The following is a 25889-nucleotide window of genomic DNA, read 5'->3' as shown; positions in this document are numbered from 1 at the left end:
AAGTTCCAAGAAGCAGTGCGTACTGGCTCGCACACTTGAGCACTTTGCAAATACATGAATGCTATGCACTATTCCAACATGAAGACGCATCTTCAGACAAAGCACAAGGACGTGCCGTACGACTCTTCATTGTACGAGAAGCGAGCCAAGCCTACGACCGGATCAGGCTTTTAAACACATGCACGGGGCACGACATGTCCAGTTGCATTCATTCAAGCCCACGGCAGCGACACGGACACGCATCGGACCACCAGGCCGTGGGTGAAGTATTCCGCCCCTCGGATCATCGTCTGTGGTTGGCAACTCGTACACCTCTCCTGACCGTCCGAATGTCTGACCGTCCGTCGACTGACACGCAGCCCGGACAGTGATGTTTACGGCCGAGTACGGAGTGTACCAGCAGATGTACAATGACTTGACAGATACCCCCGTCCCCTGCGGCATGACCAGCCCAGCCCAGCCCGACGACGGCACCCGGCGGACGGCACCCGGGCAACGCACCCGCCGCCCACCGCTCTTTCGACTGACCCGGAACCGGGCAGCGCCAGCCAGTCCAGCCCCCTGGCCCGGCCGGCGACGAGTCGTGCGCCCCGACAGGCACGCGCATGCACGTCATTGCCACAAGAGCCAGGGCAGCAGCAAATGGGACCCAGGAGCGTGTGGCAGGGCTTGGTGGTGACGGTGCCTCGCGGTGGGAAGATCATGCCACCACCACTGGCAGTCCGTCCAAGCCGTGGGCAAACTCTGTCTGATTGTCAGCGGGGGGTTTCTTGGCCTGTCAGTGAGCGGCATGTTGTGTGTGGACTTCGACCTGCAGGTGAGAGGCTCGGGGACGTTGACAGGATGATGCCTGCTGGCGTGGACGACCTCCCAAAATGCCACTACAATCGAGCCCACGCAGGGCGGCGCCCGCCAGACACCGGCAAGCAGGCCGGTGTTATTAGTCTGCAATGTGCTGCAGCCTGTACGAACCAGGTAGGTTAGACGCATTGAACGTGACAAAACTGCATACAGCTCTTCAGACGAAAACTTCCGCATACCGTTTCGTCGTCACAGGCGGCCTCCGTCTAGCAGCTTAGGTTGACTCCTTCTTTGCATGCCGGGAGAACAGACGGTGAGGCAGAAGGTCAGGAATCCAGGAGCTTGCTGAGTCGTGCCCCCTTGAGGCCGTTGAGGGTACGCTGCCGGCTCGGGCATCAATGCTACCTATCAGACTCCGTGTCAGGTAGATGAGGCAGACCAAGGGACTGGGGCCCCAGTGCATTGTGCCCAAGGATCAGGGATTGAGGTCAGTCCCAAGCTCCAACAGACCGACGACGATCGACGCACGATCGATCGCATACACTCGCCCGAACCAAAACTCGTCCGCCGAGAACAACATGCGAGCACACACCGTGGGCCGTGGCCACGATGGCTTCACAACGTAGACAAGAGGCGGCGTAGAGCAGCGAGGCATAAGATGATGAGGCCCAACACACGAGAGTTTATATTAGCTATTAGTTAAATGAATGCTCTAGGCCACCCGGCGCATCAAGATCCTATGTGACCCCGACACAACCGACAGGCCCAAGAAGCATGCACCGTTTCCATCAATCAACACATCTCGAAACCAAACCTTTCCATCTTTTCGTTTTCCAGACATCATCTTTTTTTGCGGGTTTTGTAGTATATATCCTCTTGCTCCTCTCCGTCGTTCCACCAGCCCCACATGGCTGCCTCCACCCTTCCAAACGACTGTCTTTGGGTATACTTCGGGTATCAAAAACAAAAGACATTGAGTTGCGAACGCGGGAACTCGATACTGCGGACGGAGTCAAAACAAGGAAAGTCGGCCTCCCCCCCGTCGAAAAGTTGCTCCGAGACAAATGGGAATTTCGTTTGGGTATCTCGAAATGCAAATCCGATCCCATACACCCAGGGAGTGGGTATCATAAGTGGTGTGATGCTCCCTTCATGCGACGCCTGTCGTGTCATCGACCTCGCTCTATAGTGTTGTTTCGTCGATCCGTACAGGGCAAGATGTCATGATTGCCCCATGCCGGCTGAGGTTAAATGTTCAGCTTTTTAGGCCGAAGCAGTAACCGCCGGGGTGCTGGCAACGGGAGCGTCCTTGGCGGGCTCGGCCTCCTCGGTGACGGTCTCAGGCTTGGTCTCCTCAGCAGCCTTGGCCTCCTCGGCGGGCTTCGCGGCCTCCTCGGCAGCACCCTCGGCGGGCTTGTCCTCAGCCTTGTCAGCGGGCTTCTCAGCAGCCTTGCCCTTGTTCTGTTTCTTGGGTCAGCAAGTATGCCTATGGGACGTCTGTGCAGACTTTCATCGTGTGAACTGACCTTGATGGTAGCACGGAACTTGGAGAAGGCGTTGGGGCTCTTGGTCTTCTCAGCGTCGGGGGACGCGGCACCCTCCTCAGCAGCAGGGCTGGTGGGGTTGGAAGAGCCGCTCTTCTTGCCCAGGGCGAAGGGGAAGGACGACTTGCGCTTGTCGCTCTTGACCTCCTTCTTCTCGCCGTTGACGGCGGGGGTGGTCTCCGTGGTCTCGACGGGGACGTTGGCGGGGCTGGAGACCTCGGTGCTCAGGGGCTCAACGGTCTCAGGCTTGGGGATGACAGGAGCATCCTCTGAGACGGTGGGAGTGTCCTTGGCCGGGGTGGCGGGAGCGGCCTCCTCAGGCTTCTTCTTGCCGAACGACAGACCACCGAAGAGGCTGCAGACACGTTAGTGATGTGAGCATTGTAGATGAAGGCGCATTCTCGGTCCTGACATACCTGGTGCGCTTGGTGGGCGTGGGCTTCTCGGCAGCCTTGCCCTTGGCCTCCTCGGTGGCGGGGGTCTCGGCAGCGGCAGCGGCCTCGGGCTCCTTGGCAGCCTCGGTAGCGGGCTCCGCAGTCTCGGTGGCGGCGGCAGCGGGGGTCTCGGTGGTGGCGGCAGCGGCCTCAGCAGGGGCCTCAGCGACGGCCTCCTCCTTCTTCTCCTCGGCCTTGACGTCCTTGGCGGCAGAAGACTCGCCCTTCTTGTTACCGCCAAGGAGAGCACCGAAGATAGAGGCGCGCTTCCTGCTAGCGGAGCGCTTGCGCTCGTCCTTCTTGGAGTCAGCAGCCTCCTCCTTGGCCTCCTCCTTGGCCTCTGCCTCGGCAGGGGTCTCGGTGGCAGCCTCAGTGGTGGCAGGGACGGCAGCGCCCTCGACGGCGGGGGTGTCCTCAGTAGCCTTGGGGGCCTCGGTCTCGTCCTTCTTCTCCTCGGCCTTCTCTTCCTTCTTCTCCTCCTTCTTCTCCTCCTTCTTGACGGCGGGGGAGAAGGAAGCGAGGGTGGCCTTGTACTGCTCGGACTCGGTGATGGTGGTGGCGAGCTCCTTGGCCTCGGCGATCCTCAGCTTGATCTGGCTGACCCAGTTGTCACGCTCGGCAGTGTTGCCGGCCTTGAAGGTGTGCTTGTGGCCCTTGGAGGACAGGATGAACTTGTTGGGGCCCTCGACGGTGGGCTCAGCGGCCTCGTGCTGGACGGCGGGTTAGCGGACTGGGTGTGGTGTGTCAGGATGATCAACTCACCAGGGCAATGGCGCTGGTGGGGGCAGTCCTGTCCTGGCCCTTCTCGCTGAAGAACAGCAGACCCTTGCCGGTCTCGCTGGCCCATGCGGCGAGGTGGTGGTCCTTCAGCAGACCGGGGAACTTCTTGGGGTCGACGGCCTCGGAGCCGAACCAGAAGAACTTCTTGGTGTAGATGAAGTTCCTGGCGCACGGTTAGCAACATGTTCGACAAGCTGTCAAGATGTGGCCGGGGCCGTGGAACATACTTGGGGAAGTTGCTGCCCTTGTGCTCGAGCTGGCCGTCCTCGACGGGCTCGGCCTCCTTCTTTGCCTCCTCGGCAGCTGGCGCAGCGGCGGTGGCATCTCCCTCGGCGGCAGGGGTCTCAGTAGCGGGCTCCTTTGTCGCCTCGGTGGTGGCTGCAGTTACATGGTCAGCAAAGGGTGGTTGACAGACGGTCACTTGCATGACGGGGACAGCGAGTTGTGTCGCATACCGGCAGGGGCAGCCTCCTCCTTTGCAGCCTCGACAGGGGCAGTGGTCTCGGCGGTGGTGGTCGCGGGCGTCTCCTCGGCGGGGACGGCGACGGGCTTCTGTTCCTCGGCCATTGTGATTTGGTTTGGGGGTGAGGGAAGGAAACTGGGTATCTCTAAAAACCAAAAACTAGAAAAAAGAACAAAAAGAAGAGGGTGTGTGGAGGCGAGATGGTAGATACAGGGAGTCCCTGACTGATATTGCCTTGAGCTTAAGGGTATTGATATTCCCTTTGTTGCTGACGGAGATTCCAAGACGGAGAGAGGCAGTTGACGGGACGACAACAGTAGAAGTTTGCGGAATCAGGAGAGCGAAGGGATGGGAACTCGGGCTGGGTCGCACTTTATTTGATTTGGGAGGTCTGGGGAGGGAGGTCAGGGAAAGGGTGACTGGGCTCTTTGTATGGGTCAGCCAGGGTCGACATGGGTCACCCAAAATCAACGAATCTTTCTTCCCTGATGAGGGAGCATTGACCACAAGGCCACTTCCCTGCTCGCGACGCCTGGAAATCACAGGGGTCTCAGGGGGTGTGCGGGAGAGGGCAAAACGGTCGTCAGGACGCGGGCCACCGTTGCCGTGCATTTGGGGGAAGCAGGCACACAGGACCGGTACGGAGTACCGAGTACACACTCGACGTCCTCACAAAGGCCATGTACTTGCTGTTCCCGCTGCGCCCATGTACGCACACCTACATCCATCATACACACACAGTTTGCATGCAGTACCACGGGAACATGGAGTGTAATTTCTCCCGACCACGTTAATTTGAGCCCCCCAAAAAGCACAAGCTGTCCTCCGGCCCCCTCACCCACACATTGTCTATAAACGGGCCATGTCCGCCTGGCTGACCTACAGCAACAATCTCTCATCCCCGTGCTGATAGTGGGGTCCACGGGAGCACCTAGTTCAGGAGGAGGGAGGACGAACAAGGGAGGCGATACGGTGCGTTGCGGTACGGTACGGTACGGTACGGCAGAGCATGTGCCTGAAGCGAAGTACCGGCCAGTGCAGGGGTGGGAGGTGCTTGGGAGTGCACCGAGCAGGGGTCCATCCATACCTCATTTCAACTTTTCTGCAACAACGGTACTGTACCGCTGCCATCGCCCACGCATTCTGCCCTCGCTCGACCGCGACGCCTGAGGATAAGTCCTGGCAGCCTGGATGTCTGCAGAGGAAAGGAATGCCTTGCGGGCACTGCAGAGCTTTCCTTGCCCCCCAATCTAAAGACAGCATGACGTTGCCTGGTTCGGAAGCGACGTCACCCGTTGTTGACTTTGAATTTTCCGACGAGGTGAACGACTACACGCCTCCCACGCCCAGGAGAGAAAACAACACACAACCAGAGACGAGGATCGCGATATGAAATGGAGACCACACTGCAGAAAAAAGATTGCCGGCACCAGACAAAAGCCACAAGGGTCTCCACCCTGGTACAGGGTTCCTTCGCGGGATGCTGGTCTAAACGGACTCACCGTGCCAGCCTCTGCACACTGTGTCGGCCTCTACCGGCACCCCAAATCCACCATTGAATTCCTCCTTCTGCCACCTCGCCGAAGCCTCAAGCGCCCTCGTGTTGCCCATTCCATCCCCAGGCAGGCCAGGCCACCACCACCACCGCCGCTGCCCAGGCTGTGACAGCTCCCACACGCAGCAGTTGCTAGCTGCAGCACAGCTCCAGCCGCCACCACCCCCCCCTTCCAGCTACGGGGCTCCATGGCCTCGCCGAATGGCATCTCGCCTGTCTCTGTCGATCTCGCCAACGGCTGATCGCCTCATCAGACCCCACGCCCAACCAGTCGGCCCAGCGCACCCTTTCGAATGGCCGGCTGCCCATCACGGGATGCGCTACTGTGTACTGTACGCACAGAACGATCCTACCACACAACTCGATAGGAGCAGCACAGACACAGAGCCAGACTGGCTGGCTGGCAAGCTGGCAGGCAGGAACAGGCTCGCCGCGGGGCCACCCTCTGTCCTTGCGCTGAAACTACCATCCAGGGCCATTGTACGGAGTACAGTTTACTGGCTACTGAACATCGTCGTATCTGTGCTGCCGACACGGCCAGACTCCAGGGCCACACACGGACGGGACAGAGGGACATGCACCTTACATGCTACCCGGAAACAAGCCGCATCCAGGAGAATTCCTGTACCGAAATCATTGAGCTACTCTTCTGTCCGTTCTAATCTTGGCTTGAGGCCTGAAGCACCGGACGCCCGAGCCCATTCCATTTTCGCGACTGCACTTTGCGAAATCAGACAAAATTTGGGTTGGGCGCCTCGTCGTTGCAGAGCAATCAATTAGGACTCCACTAGACCTGCAAGAGGTATGGGCCGTATGGCAGCGTGGCCCCGGCACCCGCTCCACCGTGTCGCTCGAGCCAGCAGATGGTCTCAAACGGAGACTTTGCCTTAGATTGCATTGCGGACACGGACGCTACTGCTCCACTCCAGATGGCATGTGCTTCTTGCATGTCTGTCCCGGCCACACCTGGCCCTGCGACAGGGTCCCCTGTCCATCAGATTGGGAGGGAAGCCCCTGAACTCAACGCAGGATCGCTGAACTATTGCCCGTCATCGAGGCGGCTTCATTTTATATTGATGCTGTCCCGCCCGACGTACCTCAACAATGCAATGCGGTTGACAGGCGGCTTCCTCTCATGTTGTGCACCGGCAGTGTACGCAGAACACGGCTACAAATACTGAGCATATTCGCCTGCCCTGGATTCGAGGCCTGTTGGCAGGCCTCGAATCGTTGCCCCTCCACCCCCCTCTATCGGCCAAGGCCGCGCACCTCGACAGCTTGACGGCCATCGTTTCCGCCCCCGGACCCATTGATCATCGACCAAATACCGCCAAGAGGATACGATCAGCTCCTGGTCCAAGTACGCAGCTCGAGATTCTTCAACTGAGCCCCTCGCGGTTGTCCTCGATGTGCAGCCCACAATCCTGCTGGCCAATGTGAACCTTCACATGAGAGGCTGCGGTGGCACCTCGAGTAAGCCTCGCAACGTCTAGAATGCTGGACAGATCCTGCTTGGCACGACATTACACTCCACGCCACGCGCCGTACGAATGCACTCGCCATGCGATTACATGCAGCCCGGTAGCTCTTCGTGCGCCGAAACCAACGATTATGCCTGCGTCCCGACCCGAAGATGGAGTGGCATGGCATTCAGCTAGCTCAGCGACTGCGCGGTAGCCATGCGGAGCTGCGTCTGCTTCCAATTCTGTTCGCGAAGGAAATCAACACGGCCTGACGCAGACTACTTCCGGCGGTTGAGATATAAACAATCCGGGCGCGGCTCGCACTGCACCCTGACTTGCGTTTCGAGCTAAATGCGATTGGAAACCATGCAGCTTGAGGGCAGACCGCCAGCAACTTGGCGACCTGTACCTCTTGGCCGCTCGGTTGCATGCTGGATATATGTGCACGGCGGCAGCATCCTGTCTCCAGCCATTTTCCTAAGCCGAAGCTCGAACCCCTGGGTAGAGCCTGGGCTCTGCCCGGCGAGGCGGCCCCAAAAATAGTAGCGATATGGCAACACAACGGACGATCCCTAGAAGACCTGTCAATGCCATCGCATTAACATCCTTCAGGTCTCCAACATATGTGCTGCACACCGCTTTACATCAGATGACGGAGCATCATTGTTATAATCATGCGCTCCCGCATATTTGCCCCCGACTAGCCCCTGAGCTCTGCCGCATAATCGAGAACAAAGTGCTTTGTTAAGAAAGCAACGCAGGTAGGCTCATCACACATTGGACAGCTCTACTATACTAGGTCGTCGCGGCTGGACTTGCCTCAGTGCAATTGTCAGTTGACAGCATTCTGAGACTGCCGCGCCTGTGACCACGGGTGCCAATTGGACGGAGGCAAGCAGCCGTGTCCTCCCGTAGTATTTTGTGCATCGTACTGCAGCCAACCTTCCCAAACATGGCTGAGTTAGCGGTGGTTGCCGCTCCAATGACGCCCAACTTCACAATGAAGGGCGCCACCTTCTACAATGGACTGCGGCTAGAACGACTCGGTTCACACGCTGACCAGCCTCTAAACACACCGACCCGGTGGACACGAGTGGGTGTTGCACATCATCGTAGCACGCCCCGTTTTAGTTTCATCAGTCAGACCGTTCGCTGGCTGGTCATTTGATGGAAACTGATCTCAACACCGAAGAGGAGGTGTCGCTATGTTCAAAGCGATTCTGAGGCACAAGACTTACAATCTCGTTTCCACTTAAAGCCATCCCGAAACATGCCTGCCCCAGCTATAACACAGTATGTTTATAGTTCATGGCGTTCCAGAGGTCTGCCCCCAGCTGAGGTCGACCGAGATCAGGGCTCAGGGCTCGGATTATTAGATAGTGCAGCATTAATGTGCCGTCCGCGTCTTGGCCCGAGGGCTCGTCCTGGTGCACGGCGCCCGGGCTCTCAGTCTATCCCGACTTACGAACTGAGCACACGCCGCCGAGAGGCATGTCCTCCGCTTGCATTATGGCCAATCAATTATAGTGTTTCCCTTTCAGCTTACAAGTTTCACATCTCGCATGATTAAGGCTGCTTGGAGGTCCTCCGCATCCATCGTGTCAGCGCCTCCGGTGTCCAAAGGCTGATCAGGCCATCGCCTCCGCTGCTCTGGTGGTCGTACGACCAAGGGCAGCCAGGCGCTTGTTTGCTCCGTTTTTTTCTCGCCTCAAGCCTCCCGCAGCATGGCTGTGTCCATACTGTGTAAACCTTTTCTTGGGCCCCGGTCGTCATTTGAGTTCGGTGGGGTCGCGGGCCACGGAAGACAGTCCTGGGGGCTGCCCTTGTCCATCTGCGGCCGCCCAATGGCGGCTATCTTGGCCAAATGGGAGTCGCGAAGGGCGGATCGTGCTTATCTGCTTGCGGCTTCGCATCTGATGAAAATCGATGCAACGCGCTGCGGCCATGCAGGCATTGGCTGACAAGTGCCCACCGGTATTTGGCGAGACCCTCAACAGACCAGTTGGCTATATGCAGGTCAAGCCCGGAAAGAGCCACGGCCCCATAACTCGGGGTCTGCGGAGCGAGCTACAGACTCCAGAAGCGCTGCCGAATGTCAAGCAATATACTTCTGATACTCAGTTGGGCGCGCTCTTCGAGTCACAATACGGTGGAGGTGGAGGAGCTGCCACGCAGCACCGGGCCACCTCACAACTGCACGATGACATTGTGACTCGAAGTTTCTCCAGATGCTACCACGTCAACCACCTGCTGTTGAAGGGGACCACAAGCACACTTCCATTCCTCCCCGGCGCGGCAGCAGTCTCTGTTGCTCTCATCCTCCCAGCCCAGCGCCTGTTCCTGCTTGGCCGTTTTGCCAGGAGAGCGATGGGACGGCACCTCGAACCAGAACCCGGCTGTTGGTGTGCAAAAGTAACGTGAGCTGCAGGCCCTTGAAATTACAGCCGCAGATCAACCAGATCTAGACTGGTCTTGGTCCGAAATATCTTCCGGGCACCATAGGGTTGGCTGCTGGTGAAATGAAAGGGAGGCAAAAGACTGCCGGCCTTGACCGCCATTTTTTTTTTAAAAAAAAAAATCTTTTCGCTCCTTACAGATTCAGTGTGTGCAGTATCTACGCCTATCTTGGAACGACAGGTCTGCAGCCTAAGCCCTGGGCAGCAGCAGCGGCGGCAAGTCATGGGAAGTGCCACGGGAAGGGGGCTTGATTATGCTTCTTGATTTGACGGCGGGACAAGGTCACAAGTTTGGCCAGCTGACCCCCTCCACGTTCATGCATGCAGCGCTTTCCCCACCATCATCCCAATCATTGCAGGCCCTGCACGTCGAGGGGACCGATCGCCGCCAACGACCGTTTTACGTTTTCTCCCGGAACGACGACATAATGCCCAAGGTTATTAGGTGACCGAGTACCCGATGGCGCCAACCATGTAGATAAAAACACGGATTTTGCCCCCCTTGTGAACAAGAAAAAAACGCCGTGCCTCCCGGATTTGCTGTCAAGTGACCGCTCAGCCCGTTGGCAGAAAGTCAAGTTTTCGTGTAGATTCGCAAGAAGGCGTGCGTGTCACAAGCCCCCATCCCGACCTCTCGACGCTTCTAGGTCTGGCTAACGTACACACAGTACAGAGCTTGCTCCCTACGTCCCGAGCTAATAGACAGCAAGCTTGACTCGTCACTCGTCATCCCACATGGAGTGATGTCGCCCTGCAGCGCCGCTGCAACCAAGGGGGTGTGCAGCCTGCCCCGTAAACCACCAACCGGATCCGCCCAAGCTTTACGGTTTGGCAGATGGTGGGTTGGATGGCGAGGGTAGCGTGCGACACGGCTCCAAGGCCCAGAAAGGACTTGTTCTGAAATGGATATTACTCTTGCCAAAGTGCCGTTGCTGGACTGCCTGACTGCCTGCTTGTCGGTAAGATGGTGTGGTGGTGTAGTGTTCTGGGCGCCTGCTGGGCAATAAACCGTGGGAACCGGCGGCAACCCTGTCGCCGTCGTCGTCGTCGTGACCACAGCCCCAGGGCCCCAGAACGCCCTACGACGTTATCGGCCGCCTCGGTAGGGCTTCGACAGGTGCACCCTTGCACCGATCGAGGTCATCCGACGGCCTGTTTCTTTCCGCAGGCGAACCATGAGCACTCATCTATTTTCTTCCTGGCTCACTCCGACCCGGCTGTGATGCCATAGCGTTCATCTTTTGAATACCGTTTGCCAATGGCAAGCGGGAGTGTTATCTCTCGACATGAGAAGGCGGCCCGTCCTAAAGCGGCCCCCGCTCCGTTGACCGATCCGTCCCTGCACAGACCGTATTGCACCTTCGAAATCGGACCCGTCCGAGAAAGAAAGGGAAACGGCCGGCTTTGTTGTATTTACCTATTCTTTTCTCAACCGCCCCCCCCCCTTCCACCCCAGGGCTTTGATATTGTCCAGCTTGTCTGTATCACGCGCTCCTCGTGGAGAGTTCCGCCAAGGTTGCTATTACTTGAGAAGCACATTCCGTCACTCTTTTCCTTGATTTCCGGCCCCGGGATCGGACCAGGAGAACGGCGGGGTGGGGCGAGAATCGGTGGGTTGGGGGTGGTGGTGGTGGTGCCACTATTTCGGGGAAGTGTAGGCGGCCATGTGACAACCTGCCAAGTCGAGAGCAACGGGCGCACCAGACATGCAGGCCTAGTCATGGTTCATTCTTCAGGGGGTAGGACTGCCGCTACCGAGCAGCTTCGAAAGGTGTAGCAGGTGTAGCGTGGTGGTGTCTCGGTAAGACATGGGGGGTCTCAATGGTCGTCATTGCGTGCTTCATGGGCAGGGTCTGGATGATGATTTAGGTGATGGACACGCTTTTGCTACCGGGCTTCGAGGTGGGCTTCTGCCACTGACTCTGTTCCTGTCAGTCTGATAATTTTCAAGACCTCAAAGGAGTTCCTCGTGCATATGGTCGGTCACCTTTGTGGTCCTTACCTAGATGGTATCCCTAGGAAACAATGACACCATCCTTTGTGACGATCCAGCCACATGCCGTGTGTGCCGGCTCAACTCCGGGCTGCCGCTAGGATCAGTCTGCCCATTTTCTGTTCAAGAAACCACTGATGATGTTACCCATGTATGTCCCTGATGAAGTCGAGTCTGTTGCCTCGTCTTTGCACATCTCCTTGAGCTGGCTCTGGTTGGCCATCTCTCCTCGGTACTGTGTGGGTGGAATTCATTCCTTTTATGGCTCTTGTCTTCAGGTATCATGTCCTTAGTACTCGCTTTCGTTCCTCCATATCAACAAACAGTCCTCGGTTCGAGGCTGGGCCACAGATTCTGCCAGAAAACAGACTGGCCCGGCCCGGCCCGGCAAGACCTTCACTCAGATCTCTGCTTGTCACTGTTACTGTAGGATCGTCCATGGCATGCTTGAGGAATCGATGGTGTTTCTTGAACGGTCTGTGGTGGTATCTCGTGCCTGTTGAGATTCAGGGGCGTATGTCAGTGCTTTGGGCTTGGTGCTGATAATCTCCCTTACTCCTCTGAGCAGAGGTCATTCGGTAGACACCATTCTGAGGCCAAGAGCGTGTGCTCAGCCAGTAATGTCTCTGTGAACAAGAGATGACATTTGAAATGAGGGTGTCCTGCTGTACAGACCTTGTCAAAGGTGATCCTGGGAACTCCTAGGATACTTGGGAGCGAGTGGTGTTCCTTTGGGCCTGGGTCTGAAGCATGCAGCTGTTTGTCAAAATTTCAACCTGGCATTTCTCAGGGGTCTGGGTCTCAAATCAAGCTCTGTTTGACAACAAACATTGAATCAGCTACCCCAGGCCCAACCGTTGGCCCTCTGTACTTGGGTAAGTGAGAGTGATTCATAAATACTCATCCGGTCTATGATGTAACCTACTTGATCTGGCAAAGCACACTGCTGTCCTGCAGTCTGGGATTGATTTCTAAGAGAGCAATGAAGGAGAGGAAAGCACAACAGACTCATTTAGAGGGGTCACCGGTGATTCATTCCCGGGTTTGTAGCCATGTTTATGACAATGAGGCTCAACGATGAAGCCGTCCATAGCCTTCTAAGGTTCCCTCAGCTAAATTCGGGCAAGGGATGTGTTCATGAATCCTCTTCATTCATATAAGCTTGCTAGATAAGAACTCTAGCGGCCAAGATACACAAATGGGTTTTTATCTTATCTGAACCCTTCAGCAAGACTCCAGCTGTGATGATCAAAGAAGCTATCAACAACAAACATCTGGCTACTCTAACTACCCTACCTACCCTAGGGTACCAGTCTATAAGCACTGCTGGTCAACACTGTTAAGAGTTGCCGCAAGTACCCGGGCCTTGGAACCGTCATCTGCACAAGACCGCCCTTGGGCTTTATCGTTCTGTCATCATGGATATCATGAGCTTCCAGGGATGCTGCCCCAATACCGGGCCACGAAGCTTGATCTCTTTCCTCAACTCAGCAAGCAAGTACTCTCACCTCCTCGAAGATCCTGTCAAGCGCCCGGAAGTCCAGATGTGTTCTGACATATTACAGGAGAGTAGCAAGCTTGTTTGGGTTAGAACTAATGTCGAAGACAGAGCTGGTGGCCAGTGCTCAACAATATGACTATAATGATGATGCATGTTCTGTTCTATTGGCGAAGATTGAGAAGCACTTCCCAAGCCGAAGGCAGTGTTGTCCCTCCACTGGAGCATTACGTTTTCCTTCTTGTTCAAAGCAGTTGATTGGTTGGTCCCGGATCTCGACGCGTTTGCTCTGTTCCAGTGGTTCAACTGTGACTGGGTGCCCAGGGCCTCGGCAAACGGTGTTCCCTCGAGGCTATTTCGTCATGAGAAAACAATCTCCAGATCCACAATAACAATAGAGCTACCCTTGATCAACCGAATCCTGATTCCCAGGGAGCCATGGCCTCCGGGAAGATTTAAACCCACCGCCGCTGTCCCATAACTCGGTTCTTGTCCGCAATCCTTCCATCAACAACAACGAAGGAGACCTCTGGTTTGGTGCCTCCTTCGAGGAAGCTTATTTGCCATCGACCTTGTCCTTTCTTCGTCCTTTCGAGCATCCACAAAGCTTGACACCTAGCACTGAGTGGCCATCATACATTCTGTTGAACCCCCTGAAGAGATCTCGGCACGCAGTGATTCAACTTCCTCCAGTATCACGGCTGTTGGTATTTAGAGCCTCTATCGAGCACTATTGCTTGATTCTACTATCCGAGAGTAGCATAGCAAGGTACCGGTACGTGGGATACTTCTCTTATTCTACTGCCTGCTGCAGAAGATGCCTTACACTCCATGGCCCTGTCATCAAGCCCTTCGTCATCTGCCAATGTATCTTCCCTTTCTCCCACCCCCACCACCCTCGTTTGCACAGCCGTTGTCCGGCCGGACTGATAATCCGTTGGTCCGGAGTCAGAATTCCATCCACTCAGCCCTGCAGCCCTGTTTGTTCAAAGCCGAGTGCCCCAGACTTCCCAATCTTCCGGACTCTCGTCTGCAGAATCTGCACTGTTCCTCATCCTGCCCCTGACAAGCAGCCGGCTTTGTGTTTTGAGCAACCCAGACACAAGAATTGGAAACTTCCTTTTTCACAAACACCTGAGATCCTCTTGCTTTGGTAAACAGTTGAGCTTTCCTGCGTACCCGCCCTCATTCCTGCGTACCCGCCCTCAGTCCTGCGTACCCGCCCTCAGTCTTGTCTCAGAGACAGGTTCCCGCTGATTCAAGAAACAGGCGAGTTCCCTCTTCCCTCTCTTTCCCCTTGCCCTCTCTTTCCCCTTGCCCTCTCTTTCCCCTTGCCCTTTCTTTCCCCCTTGCCCTTTTCCCTTTCCCCTCTCCAAGTCAACATCAGCAGGACTTGGAGCGTATGACCAACGGGATCATCGGAACAGTCCAGACGCACACATTGCCTCACCTATCTTCCCTCCCCTCGAGAGATTTGGATTCAGCGGTGGCGAAAATTCATATCAGCTTCATTTCCATACCTCGGCTTCTCCGTCGGTACATAAAACAAGTGTTCCGGAAGTCAGGCAGGCCCATCTCCACGGCTGCGGTGTGCTTGAGCCTGCGGGTCCACAGCCTAGAAGTCTCTAACGCTGTAGCGGACTAGTTTCTAAGCATCTCATCCCGCTCTCATCTGCTGACATCGAAGCAGCAACCATGAACGGAACTCGCGCCAACCGGCGTAAGCACGAGTACCGTGGAGGCCAGTGGACCAGAGACCTCCTCACGGGCGAGGAGAAGGAGCTTTCGCGCCCGGAGTACTCCATTGGAGCCAAAGACAGGGGCCGGGTCCTCCCCTTCGATGAGACCGGCGTTCCTTACACCAAGAACTACATCAACAACAAGGAGGCCTTTGACGCGCTTGACAAGGCCCGATTCGAGACCGAGGTGCCCCTGTGGCCTCGTAACAAGGATGGAACCCGTCAGACCTTTGCTGACCTCCAGAAGAACATGAAACTGTCCGGAGATGGTGCGAAGGACGCGGCTGAGGCAAAGGTACTGAACACCTTCTACCCTCACCAGGCCGGAGGACTGTTCTGCTCGGTAAGTGTTAGCTGTGTTCCCAAGGGTTATGTGGACCGCCCAAGACTCGTCAATTTGAAATGTTCGATGGGCTACGTACACGATGGCTCATAGTATTGACACAATTAGGCGCCATTTTGCAAGGGCGAGAGGGCCTTTCGCTCCGAGTCCGCCGAGTCTGATCCGAACGAGGACCTGCTTGTTTGTCAGGCTCTGGGCATCAGCGAGCTCCGCTCGCGTATCATGAACAACCTGTCTTACCACGACATCGGAAGCCTCCAGGGCACCTGCACCAACGTGGCGAACCAGGTCATGGGTACCCCGGTAAGTTGTCTGGCCACAACCACGATGTATTATGCTAATGGGGCCTAGGCGCTCTGGGACATGTCTCACGGAGGATGCAACTACAGCGAGTTTACTGCGGAAGAGTTCGAGGTCTTGAAGGAGTGTGGAGATGCTGAGAAGGATGACCAGCAGGGCAACAACGAGGTAAGGATGCTCTATATCTTTGACACATTATATTCGTGTTGATTGTGGACTTCCCCACACATGATGGCACTGACACTGACCCAATTTAGTTTCTTATGATCAGCCCAACACACATGGGCTACGACGAGGGACACGGCCTCCGGGACTACCCAAACAACGTGGCCCAGGTCCAAAGCGTGCTGATCATGGGCAGAGGCCTCCATCTCAGGGGTCACACTATCAAGCGGGTGTGCTTCAACCGAGTGAACTTCTTCGACTCGGGCGTCTTCGGCACCTATCTCGACTTGATGCCGAACCTGGAGCGGGCCGACATCACCAACTGTGACCTGATCCGCTACCACCACGTCCCTTACCTTCTTGACATCGTCAAGGCCTACAACAAGAGGCACGGTCACAAACTGTTGTTTGATGTCTCTCCGAGGTACAACTATGGACCCCTGTGGGAGAACGGCAAGCGGAAGGATGGTTGGTCCGATGGTTACGATGTGGTCAAGGAGGACAGGCAGGGTACCTACGGTCTGACTTACAGCAACCCGGGCGTCAGGATCCCGCCGGCCGTGGTGAAGGTCTACATCTACGATATTGCGCCGCGCATGAAGCGTAAGTTATCAGACCCAAGCCAAGACGGCCTCTCCATCTTAGTACTGACCTTTAATGTCTCGTCTCAGAGTCCGGCCAGATGCACATGATGGAGAGCAACGCCCTGTTCCGACGCTTCCTCGAGAAGCTCCCGCTCCACAGCAAGGCGGTGCCTCGCATGGAGGCCGTCGCCGAGCACAAGGAGTACCTCAAGCGGCTCTTCGCCAAGGGCAAGATCAGCGAGGACGACAAGGCCAGGCTGCAGATCCGCTGCACCTTTGCGGAGCGGGACGCCATATTCGGGGACGAGGGCCACATCCAGCTGTACGAGGACGGCATCCGGTCGACGACCGAGAAGGGCACCCCGTTCCGCTACGGCCTGTGGGGCGACACGGCCAACTGCGCCGACTGCAAGACGCACCTGGCGCTGATGTACTGCACGACCGGCTACGCCTGCGACGGCTGCCAGATGGCCGCGGCCGTGTCCCGCGACGACTACCACTGGAAGAAGCTCAAGTCGGAGGCCACTCAGTACCTCGGCTGCCACCACGAGGACGACGACCCCATCGTGCCGCTGGGCAAGACCAACATCGACTTCAGCGTCCTCCGCGACGCGCGCGGCAACTCGCGCATCCAGCGGCTGAGCGACTTCGAGAACCTGCTCGCGGTCGAGGTGCCCAAGATCCGGAGGATGATGAACCACGCCCGCAAGATGGACATCCGCGGGTACACGGGGCTCAACATCCCCGACCTCGTCGTCCAGAAGAGACACCGGTGCGACCGCGTCCCGGACAACAACGACACCCAGCGGGACCTCCTGCGCCTGGTGTACTACCGTCATGCCGTCCCTCTCGAGGTGATGCAGAAGTTCCCCAACGGAAGGACTGACAGGATGGTGGGCCAGTTCTAGAGGAGGCCATGGACTGGGCAACACAATTTTGGGGTGCTGGGCCCTGAGCAGCTCGTGAGGGTCTGCTTGGTCGAAAAAGACTTGGGGGGGCGCTTTCTTTTTTTTGGGCGGTGGTCCTATAGATAGGGCTACCTGGGTGCTTCGTGACTTGACTCGCAGAGAGTAGCGGAAATCAAAGCGTTGCACTTACTTATTAAACTATTCCCCGTGCTGACTGTGAAAGGGAGGGTCAATTTGGTTTATTGTGCGAATATGTCACATGTATCATTACAGTGACACAGCCGTGATGCTCAAAAGAGCCCAAACATCATCGTGGGAGCGCATATCACGTGGTCACCTTTCGAATCTGCCTAGAGAAGGTTGTTTCACGGGAGGCCAACCCCCAGGTCCCTATCCCGTGGCAGGCTGCCCCATGGCAGGTCTCCGGAACGAGGTTATCCTGCCCCATATGGCAGATGTTACCCGAGCAGAGCTCAGCAGAGCTCAGCAGAGCTCGTCCTCTGTGAGCCTTGACACCTGCAATACGAGGTGCCTCAGAAATAGATTGATGCAAGGGCAACCTCGCATATCTTTTGCAGGGCTGGATCGTTTTCAAGGATCAGATCGGTGTTCATATAGAGACACCGTATTATAACGCGTGACGTTGTTTATTAGGCGTGAGAATTATATGGGCCAAGCAAGCTACATAAATGTCAACTGGTACACTCATTTACATTCTAATGTATTAAAAGTACACTAATAACATATAAATATTACACACTATTAAACTCCCTATATAACTATTATTAAAATAATATATTATATTTACTTTATAAATATAAGTCTAATAAAATTAAGTATAATATTTATAATAAAAGTATATTATTACTAATTATATACTTTTTTATTTAATTAAAAAGTTAGAATAATAAATTTAAAAGACTTACTTCTTAGTAGTTTATAAGTACTATACTATCACTACCTCCTTTAAAGCTTTTATAAAGCTTTAAACTTTTAAAAATAGATTATATTTATAAAAACTTAAAATTTAATAATATAATAAAGTAAGTAATTTATAATTTAATAATAAAAGATATTAAGTATATTTATTTAAAGTTATTAATTAAATAAAGGTTTATTTAATTACTTTAAGTTATATATAACTTTTTTTTATATAAAAGCTTTATTAAAATTAAAAAACTTTTAAATATAAAGAGCTTAAACTTATACCTTTAATAAAACTTATTATTATAATAAAATATATTACTATTAGTTATATACTCTTTTATTTAATTAAAAGATTAGAATAATAAATTTAAAAGACTTACTTTCTAATAGTTTATAAGTACTGTACTATTATTATATTAAAAGAAAAGTATTTTTAATATTATAAAAGTTTTTATATTTAATTTAAAGTTTTTATAAAATAATTAATATTTAAATAATATTATTTATATACTTATTTATATAATATAATATTTCTTAAATTTAAATATACGTTTTATATATTAAAATATTTTTAATTATAATTATTAAATTATATTATTTTATTAATTTATAATTATTATTTATTAAATAATATATATTTAAATTATATTTTAAATAATATTTTAAATTTAAAATAAATATAAATAATATTTTAATTAAAAGTATTTTATTTATATATAAACTTTATATTATTTATATTACTTTTTTAAATATTTAAAATATTTTAAATAAAACTTTTAATTTAAATCTTTTTATAATTAAACTTTTTAAAATAATATAAAAAAAAGTTTTAAAATCTTAAGAATATTCTCTTTTCTTTAATATTATTTATTAGTTTATTAAACTTAAATTAATAAAGTTAACTATTTATATATATAACTTTAAGTGTGTGTGATAATTATGTGCTATTAGTGTACTTTTAATACCTTGGAATGCAAACGAGTGTAGCAGGGGGGTGAAGCTCGGACCACATCGGCCAATTCGATTTTCGTGAGGGACGTGCATTTCTCCAGACAGCTTCAAACAGCCACTGCCCACCAGCATCCAGCGGCCCCAGACTGGCCATCCAACCCGGGCCCTCAATGCCTCGTCAAGCAGTGCGTGTCGTCCTCGGACGCAGCGCAAAGGCAGCCTCGACACCCAGACTGCGCCCCTTCTCGACCACCCCGAAGCGCCGCGACGATGACGCGAGCAAGCCACCGACCCGCCGCGACCGCTCCGTCGCAGCAGCCTCAGCCATCGGCGCCCTGAGCCGGCCCTCACAACCCTCCCAGCGCCCCGAGGGCTCCTCGCCCGCGCCCCAGAGGAAGACCCTCATCACTCGGGAACCCTCGGCCACCCCCCACTCGGCCGCCCTCGGCGCGCGGCTGGGTGCAAACGTCGTCAGCGTCCGAAGCCTGCCGAAGAGACGCGAGGGGAACGACTCCGGGCCCGCGGTGTTCCGCAGACTGAACTTCAGAAAGGACGGCTCCGGTGGCCCACAGGGCTCCCAGCGTCCGCAGGCTGGGCAGCCGGGCGCCAGTGTCGTGCGCGGTGGCTTCACACCGGGGCCCAACGGCCCTCGGTTCGCACGCCCCCCGGCCTTCAGGGGACAACAAGCAGGCGGGCCAGGGTCTCGCTTCGGAGCGGCTGGCGGCAAGCGGCCACCTTTCAAGCGGGGCGGCGGCGGCGCGAGGAAGAAGAGGGACGACGAGAAGAAGAAGGAGAGAGAGCAGGCGAAAGCGACGGGCATGAAGGGGCTGTCCGAGGAGACCCAGGCGTACGCGCGCGAACAGGAGGTCGGCGGCCCGGAGGTGGTGTACACGCCGTCTGTCACCCTCGAGTCGCTCGTCGGGTGGGGGCCGGCGGTGGCCACCAACACGGCGCTGGGGCAGGCCGACATGGCGGCCCGGAGCATCAAGACCCTCGGCGGCGGGCGGGGCACCGACGAGGGGGAGCAGTCGTTCAAGATCGCCGACGTGAAGAAGCGGCTCAGCGCGAACAAGCCCGTCTACTTCGCCAGTATCGAGCAGAAGAGGGCGCTGATCGAGACCCTGGCGCCCGCGAGGGCGGAGAAGATGCTCAAGGCGTTCATGCAGGCCAGAGTCGACCAGTGCCGGTTGTCCAGTGGTGAAAACTGGGGGGCCTCTGTGGCCAGTCTCAAGGCATGGGCCACCGAGTATGCCTCGAGCGAGGAGGGCAAGGAGATGGTGGATGTGGGCTTGATCGAGAGCGGTGCGACACCTGAGAAGTGGCTCAAGCTGGTGTCTGCGTTCAATGCCGTCTCCTGGATGGACGGCGAGGCGGCAAGGTTCAAGACGCAAAACTCGGAGAAGACAAAGGAGGCGGTTCACAAGTTCGTCCTCAAGGGAGAGCACCCCGAGGTCAAGTACGCCGAGGACGTGTACAGCAAGCTGGCAACATACCACGCCCAGGGCTCTACGTACACCATCGCCGACGGCGCCAAGTTCGACGAGAAGATTAGGAAGCTGATCAAGGTGGCGCCCCCGGTCAGACAGGCTGCCCCCAAGGCGGCCGCCCCATAAAGGCGAAATTTACGGCATGAACAGTAGGGAGAAAGAGGCAAGAGATTGTACAAATACAGTAGAATATACAAAAGTCCTGGTCATCGGGTGTCTATATCAATCGTAGCATGCGCTGTGCCTGTGGCATACACCGCTACAGCCGCGTCTGCCTCTTCTCCATCTGGGCGACGATCTGCTTCTGGGCGCGGTCGATGTGCTCGATCTTCTTGTCCTGCAGCTCCTTGACCTTCTTGTCGAGGGCCTTGGCGTCGTCCTTGGTAATGTGGTTGTCCTTGCGCCAGGCGGCGTGTTTCAGCTTCCTGGCGGCCATGACGGCGCGGATGGCGTCGCGCCAGGCGGTGATCTCTGCGCGGAGGCGGCGCAGCTGCTCGTCGGGGTTCTCGGGCTCGACGCGCAGGGTGAGCTCGAGGTCGTTGTCCGGGTCGCGCTGGGGCTGCTGGTTGAAGTCGGGGCTGTTCTGGACGGCGGACATGACGGGCTTGACGTACTCGGCGTCGCTGACGAGGATGGAGACGCTGCGGCCGCCGCGGTGGACGACCTGGGCCAGCTCGCGCAGCGGCCAGGTCTGCGGCGACTCGCGGTCGGGCCGCACGCGCAGCTGGCCCAGCACGTCCGGGTTGAAGCGCCCGCCGACCCTGAACTCGTGCAGCCGCTTGTCGAAGCGCTCGTCCACGCGCGCGTAGTCGGCCTCGACGTCGGACAGGTCCAGGGCGGCGTCGAGGTCGAAGGCGTTCTCGGCTTGCTGCGCTGCCTTCTCCTTGGCGCGGCCCCGCGACGGCGCTGCTGCTGCCTCGCCGTCCTCATCCTCCTCGGCGCCCCTCTCCTCCTCCCGCGCTGCTGATCGCTTGTTGGCCCTCTTCTCCTTGCTCTTCTTGCCGTCCAGCACGGCGGTCTGGGAGAAGCATCTTGAGGGGGTGAACCGTGTGCGCGGCAGGATCGTGGGGCGGGCAGGGGAGCTCGTGGCCACGGCGGCGACTGTTCTGGCCGAGACGGTTGTCCTGGGGTGGGCTTTGTTAGCTTGGGATTTGCCAATTGGCCGGGCAGGGGCATTGTACCTCGAGCAGAGGACAACTCCATCGTGTGTGCACTGTCGCAGTGCGATCTGGGCTCTGTTAAGCCCTCTCATGGCTGCTGTATTAATTTGTTCTTGAGAGGGCGTGTCGCACTACACAGCAGCTCCCACAGTACTGTAGAAAGATCTTGAGCACCTTCGCGTTGCTTGGCCCCGCGTGGACCACCCAAACACCACACACCCAACCCTGCCAATTACCTAGGTACGCAGCGATCCCTGGCCTTTACCGCCTTTACCTTTACCTTTACCTTTACTTTACCGTACCTGCAAATATCGACGAAACACCAGGTAAAATGGAATAATGAGAAGGGGTTACTGCACTGCTAGAACAAATTTCTTTATTAGCCACTTCAAGAGACAGCCGGGATTATTCCTGCCGCCACGATCTGCATCGATTCGTCGTCCGCTATCTTGGGCGACAACTCGTCCCAAAAAGCATCAACAGCACCTCAATTTGTGGTGTTATAACATGTCAAATTCCATTCAAAGTCAAGAACTGTCAATCTTTTCCCGGCCACCATTCTCTCTCCCTTCTAACCCTATACGTATAGATACCCGTCGCCGCCCGTCCATCACCACCCACTCCTTCATCGCCCAACACCAGCTGCATCTTCATCATCATCGTGCCGCGGATACTTGTGTATCGTCCTCACGGCGTGCAGCAGCTCCCTGCTGAGCACGGGGGGCACCCTCCCGTCGCCCGTCAGCGTCCCCAGCCCGGCCAGCCGGTACAGGTACCCCAGCCACCTGAACGAGTCCTCGCCCACCCGCCCGGGCTCGCTCTCGATGTCGTGGAACCTGTGGCCCGTCGCCCTGGCCCACGCCGCCCTCTCCTCCTCCCAACGCCTCTGCTCGCGCGCCGGCGGCAGCGGGACGGCGTTGCGCCCGCTGAAGACACGCGCCACCGCCACCGCCTGGTACTCGAAGCTGCGGAACGTGAGGCCCTTCTCGATGCCCACCGCCGCCAGCGTCGGCAGGTCGTGGAAGAAGGTGTGCCAGTAGTTGTTGACCAGCTTGCCCGCCTCGTAGTCGTACATGGCCCGCCCGTTGGCCCCCGAGTTCCAGAACGGGAACGACGGCCGGTACCCCGTCGCGTATATGATCTTGTCCACGTCGCCCCCGCCCAGCGTCGTCCCGTCCTCGAACTCGATCGTCCCGTCGCCGTGGTACCGCGTTATGATGGGCTTCCACTCGATCCCCCGCCGCGGCCTGTCGCCCTCGAAGCGGCCCCTGTGCCGCCGGGAGCTGTACACTGGCAGCTGCGCCGTCTTGGTCAGCTCGTTGAAGATGTCTGAGCCCGAGGCCGAGTTGCCGATCGTAAGGACCTTCTGGCCCGAGTACACCGTTGGCGAGCGGTAGTATTTCGAGTGGACCACCCGACCCGGATACTTCTTGGTATACTCCTCCAGTCCGTCAACGTGTGGGATCTGTCTTCTGTCAGCTCTGGCGCAAGGAGACGCAGCTGCACGAGTTGGGCCCAACCCACGTATGGTACTGAGTAGTGCCCGTTGGCGATGACAAGTGCATCAAACTCTTCCGTCCACCACACATCCACTCGCCGCAGCGCATCGTGTTTCCGCAGCGTCAACTTCCACCCGTCGAGACCTGACCCCGAAGGCGGTGATGGAATCCGGGTGACATCCTCGACAGTGGTGCTCAGCACAAGATGTTCGTCCAGCTCATGCGTTGCCACATAATTTTCCAGATACTGCCGAGGGACATGGTGCGGTGGGAACGGGCCATATGCAAATCGTGCGTCAGAGAAGCACATCGCTATATCAGGCACATTTGTTCTGTCATTCACGTGAGACTCTAGACATTTATGGTTTTTACTTCTCTTCCTGCTTACGTCAAGGAGTTATAGACTGGCGTCTTGGAGTACCGTTCCTGCACAACTGGCGCCGTGACGGCGGGAAGCTGGCCAGGAATCTGCACAGGTGGATCGATCTGCGGAGGCAGCTTTCCTGGATTTATGGGCAGTTCCGGCCCCGGTGAGGCATCGAATATCCTAATTCATGTTAATAAGAGTTCACTCATGAGGGATGATTCCGGCCACACCGAAGAAACTCACCATGTTCCGCCTGCAGTTTCCCGACGCTCAAAAATCCGAATCCGGTCGAAATAATTCTCTGCCTTGAGGGCAGCTGCCGTAATAGTCCCTACCACCAGCTATCAGCCCATGTGCCACCACCAGGAACAACATTTGAAGGGTGGAGCTCTTTGACGAGCACAACCTTGGTGCTAGGTACTTACCCGAGGCGCCAGCCCCGATGATGGCCACTGACTTGATCGGTTTCTCGGCGCCCATGATTCACGGCGAGGCTGATTCAGAACCCTGTGTTTCCGTGTCGTGTTATTTAGGGAAAAGGTAGATCATCATCCTGACCGTTTATCGCGCCTGCGGAGACGGAGAGACCGTTCAAGTTGGGCCACACGCCGTCACGCGCTCGTCATTTAGCACGCGATGTCGACATCTCGGTATCACGTGTCTTCATGGCGGCAAGTTGCATCTCACCAACCTAATGACCAATGGCATTTTCTGGGAGGTGTACCTCATAGATAAGCCACATACTGGATTAGAATCACTCCATTTGAGTCCGGCATGATGAACGGGCGTTGGTTTGCTGACTGGCTGTCGAGATGTCGTCAACTGGCGAACGGCCTGTGCCGGCAACACTAAACTTAAATTCGGGTCGGCCTCGGATTCGCATCTCAAATGTTTGCATCGGTAGTCAAAATCCTGGTTAGCCGCCGTTTAATTCTGCAAGTGTCAGACTAGAATGCACCGAGTCTTCGCATTGCTCAAGTGTCTGAAGATAGCGATACTTTATTGGTAGAGCTCGGCAACAGGATCAGAAGGATGACATACTGAAGTACTCGCAAATCATTTTAGCTAGTAATTATGCCAGGCTGGTTTGACTTAATTTGAATGAAGAACTGAGGAGTCTGAAACACAAAATTCACCATTGCACATGAAACATGGATTCAAGATGATCAGCACGATTCCAAGGAATGATGTGGTTCTACACTCTGGACAATATCCAGGTGATGTTATGTATTCCAACTCAAACGCTACCATGGAGCAGTTTTTATAATGCAAGCGCTAATAACAATATTTTACAGTGAAGTCGCCATAACACCAGGCACTATATGACATTGCATCAACCCCATCCGCGCTTAGGCGCCAAAGGTGAACTCAGGGATCTCAAAGGTGCCGATCTCCCAGGTCTTGCCGCCGTCGCTGGTGGTCATGTCGCCGGTGACGCCCTCGCCCAGGTACATGGTCCTGTCGTAGCTGGCATCGGCCGAGTCGAGGATGATCTTGGCGTCGGTCCACTTGTGGGCGGGCACGGTGCCGCAGTCCTCCGCCGCGCACTCGACGGCGGAGCCCCAGCCCTGCGCCTTGCCGCTGCTGGTCGAGAGGGTCGAGACCACCTCGCCGTTGATGCTGACCGTCTGGGTGTAGTTGCCGCTGGCGTCGTCCAACTTGTCTGTTTGGAGGGGAGCATGGTTAGTATCGATGTGTGTCTTTGCTGGCGCTTTTTCCGGCCGAACATGGCCCGGGGCTTGCTTACAGTGCATGGTCACCTCGTCACCGGGGTGGGCCTGAGTGGGGGTATCGTCCTGGACGACGGTCTGGCCCTTGCCCTCGCCGAGGGAGACAAGGGTGTAGGCGAAGATGGACCAGGTGTCGGACTTGTAGTTGTCCGAGATGGACTGGATCAGGTCGCCGTTGGAGGTGCCCATGCCGACCCAGAGGGAAGCGTCGCCCTGGTTGTTGGAGGGGACGTCGGGGAGGACGAGGGTGGCGGTGGACTCCCGGATGAAGGTAGAGTCGGCGACAGGGCCGGTGGAGAAGGCAGGGCCCATGGCAGCGTTGACCGACACAGCGGCGGCCGCGATGGCAGAGATGGTACGGAGAGCGGAAGACATATTGGTATGTGTTGTGTGTAAAATCTGGTATTGCTGGTACTGCCGGCAGTGAACGAGAGACAATGAATAGAAACGAAAAACTTAGGAGTCTGGATGAGATGCTTGCTGACACAAAAACAATGCTGTGAAGACCAAGTCGACTTGCACATACTACTTATATCACAATTAAAATACCCCACTACGTCAGTCTTCACCATATACGACCGAGTGCTCGAATCGCAAGCGATGCCCCATGATGAGACTTGACTAAAGCCGGGCCCATGGGGCCACGAGTTGCCTCCACCGGGACTTGTATTAAACAAGCTCATTAGCTTCGGAGCCTCATTGTGGGGGTCGATCAGCCGGTCCCATTCCCGATGTGGTGTTT

General features: G+C 55.3%; 7 protein-coding genes across 7 annotated transcripts; 3 read left to right on the top strand and 4 right to left on the bottom strand.

The window, feature by feature from the left end:
- Nucleotides 1-1461: 1461 nt before the first annotated feature.
- Nucleotides 1462-4490, bottom strand: KVR01_010576 (uncharacterized protein). Its single transcript, XM_044784890.1, has 6 exons — nt 4015-4490; nt 3787-3937; nt 3542-3722; nt 2762-3489; nt 2328-2700; nt 1462-2262 (listed from the first exon to the last, which is right to left on the bottom strand). Exons 1-6 carry the CDS (start codon nt 4124-4126, stop codon nt 2065-2067), a joined length of 1743 nt encoding a protein of 580 aa, XP_044640735.1. The 5' UTR covers nt 4127-4490; the 3' UTR covers nt 1462-2064.
- A 4560-nt stretch (nt 4491-9050) lies between these two features.
- Nucleotides 9051-9945, top strand: KVR01_010522 (uncharacterized protein; the record flags this gene model as incomplete). Its single annotated transcript, XM_044793659.1, has 4 exons — nt 9051-9093; nt 9196-9452; nt 9637-9677; nt 9708-9945. The coding sequence occupies 4 exons, from the start codon at nt 9051-9053 to the stop codon at nt 9943-9945; spliced, it is 579 nt and encodes a 192-aa protein (XP_044640681.1).
- Nucleotides 9946-14682: 4737 nt separating this feature from the next.
- Nucleotides 14683-17026, top strand: KVR01_010375 (uncharacterized protein; the record flags this gene model as incomplete). The annotated part of the gene is made up of 5 exons (XM_044794335.1): nt 14683-15069; nt 15178-15372; nt 15421-15537; nt 15627-16137; nt 16206-17026. The coding sequence occupies 5 exons, from the start codon at nt 14683-14685 to the stop codon at nt 17024-17026; spliced, it is 2031 nt and encodes a 676-aa protein (XP_044640534.1).
- Nucleotides 17027-18991: 1965 nt separating this feature from the next.
- On the top strand, nt 18992-20599 carry KVR01_010392 (uncharacterized protein). The gene has a single exon (XM_044784588.1). The coding sequence runs from the start codon at nt 19075-19077 to the stop codon at nt 20515-20517; it is 1443 nt and encodes a 480-aa protein (XP_044640551.1). The 5' UTR covers nt 18992-19074; the 3' UTR covers nt 20518-20599.
- A 51-nt stretch (nt 20600-20650) lies between these two features.
- On the bottom strand, nt 20651-21643 carry KVR01_010141 (uncharacterized protein; the record flags this gene model as incomplete). The annotated part of the gene is made up of 2 exons (XM_044791968.1): nt 20651-21515; nt 21573-21643. The coding sequence occupies 2 exons, from the start codon at nt 21641-21643 to the stop codon at nt 20651-20653; spliced, it is 936 nt and encodes a 311-aa protein (XP_044640300.1).
- Nucleotides 21644-22176: 533 nt separating this feature from the next.
- On the bottom strand, nt 22177-23897 carry KVR01_010187 (uncharacterized protein; the record flags this gene model as incomplete). The annotated part of the gene is made up of 5 exons (XM_044790003.1): nt 22177-23016; nt 23076-23382; nt 23439-23597; nt 23661-23748; nt 23843-23897. The coding sequence occupies 5 exons, from the start codon at nt 23895-23897 to the stop codon at nt 22177-22179; spliced, it is 1449 nt and encodes a 482-aa protein (XP_044640346.1).
- Nucleotides 23898-24674: 777 nt separating this feature from the next.
- On the bottom strand, nt 24675-25626 carry KVR01_010322 (uncharacterized protein). Its single transcript, XM_044788131.1, has 2 exons — nt 25165-25626; nt 24675-25080 (listed from the first exon to the last, which is right to left on the bottom strand). The coding sequence occupies exons 1-2, from the start codon at nt 25520-25522 to the stop codon at nt 24767-24769; spliced, it is 672 nt and encodes a 223-aa protein (XP_044640481.1). The 5' UTR covers nt 25523-25626; the 3' UTR covers nt 24675-24766.
- Between the last annotated feature and the right edge of the window lie 263 nt (nt 25627-25889).

This window comes from Diaporthe batatas, assembly GCF_019321695.1.
Source record: "Diaporthe batatas strain CRI 302-4 chromosome Unknown Contig00013, whole genome shotgun sequence".
Taxonomy (NCBI): domain Eukaryota; kingdom Fungi; phylum Ascomycota; class Sordariomycetes; order Diaporthales; family Diaporthaceae; genus Diaporthe; species Diaporthe batatas.
Note: the sequence above shows the minus strand (reverse complement) of the source record. Positions and strands in the feature narration are given on the sequence as shown.

What these genes read in the sequence shown, in the direction of transcription:
- KVR01_010576 (XM_044784890.1), bottom strand. Translation starts at nt 4,126, where the DNA reads ATGGCCGAGGAACAGAAGCCCGTCGCCGTCCCCGCCGAGGAGACGCCC. An exon ending in AAGGGCAGCAACTTCCCCAA is followed by an intron (nt 3,723 to 3,786) that starts GTATGTTCCACG and finishes ACCGTGCGCCAG; the next exon opens with GAACTTCATCTACACCAAGA. An exon ending in CCACCAGCGCCATTGCCCTG is followed by an intron (nt 3,490 to 3,541) that starts GTGAGTTGATCA and finishes CCCGCCGTCCAG; the next exon opens with CACGAGGCCGCTGAGCCCAC.
- KVR01_010392 (XM_044784588.1), top strand. Translation starts at nt 19,075, where the DNA reads ATGCCTCGTCAAGCAGTGCGTGTCGTCCTCGGACGCAGCGCAAAGGCA.
- KVR01_010322 (XM_044788131.1), bottom strand. Translation starts at nt 25,522, where the DNA reads ATGTCTTCCGCTCTCCGTACCATCTCTGCCATCGCGGCCGCCGCTGTG. An exon ending in TGACGAGGTGACCATGCACT is followed by an intron (nt 25,081 to 25,164) that starts GTAAGCAAGCCC and finishes CCCTCCAAACAG; the next exon opens with ACAAGTTGGACGACGCCAGC.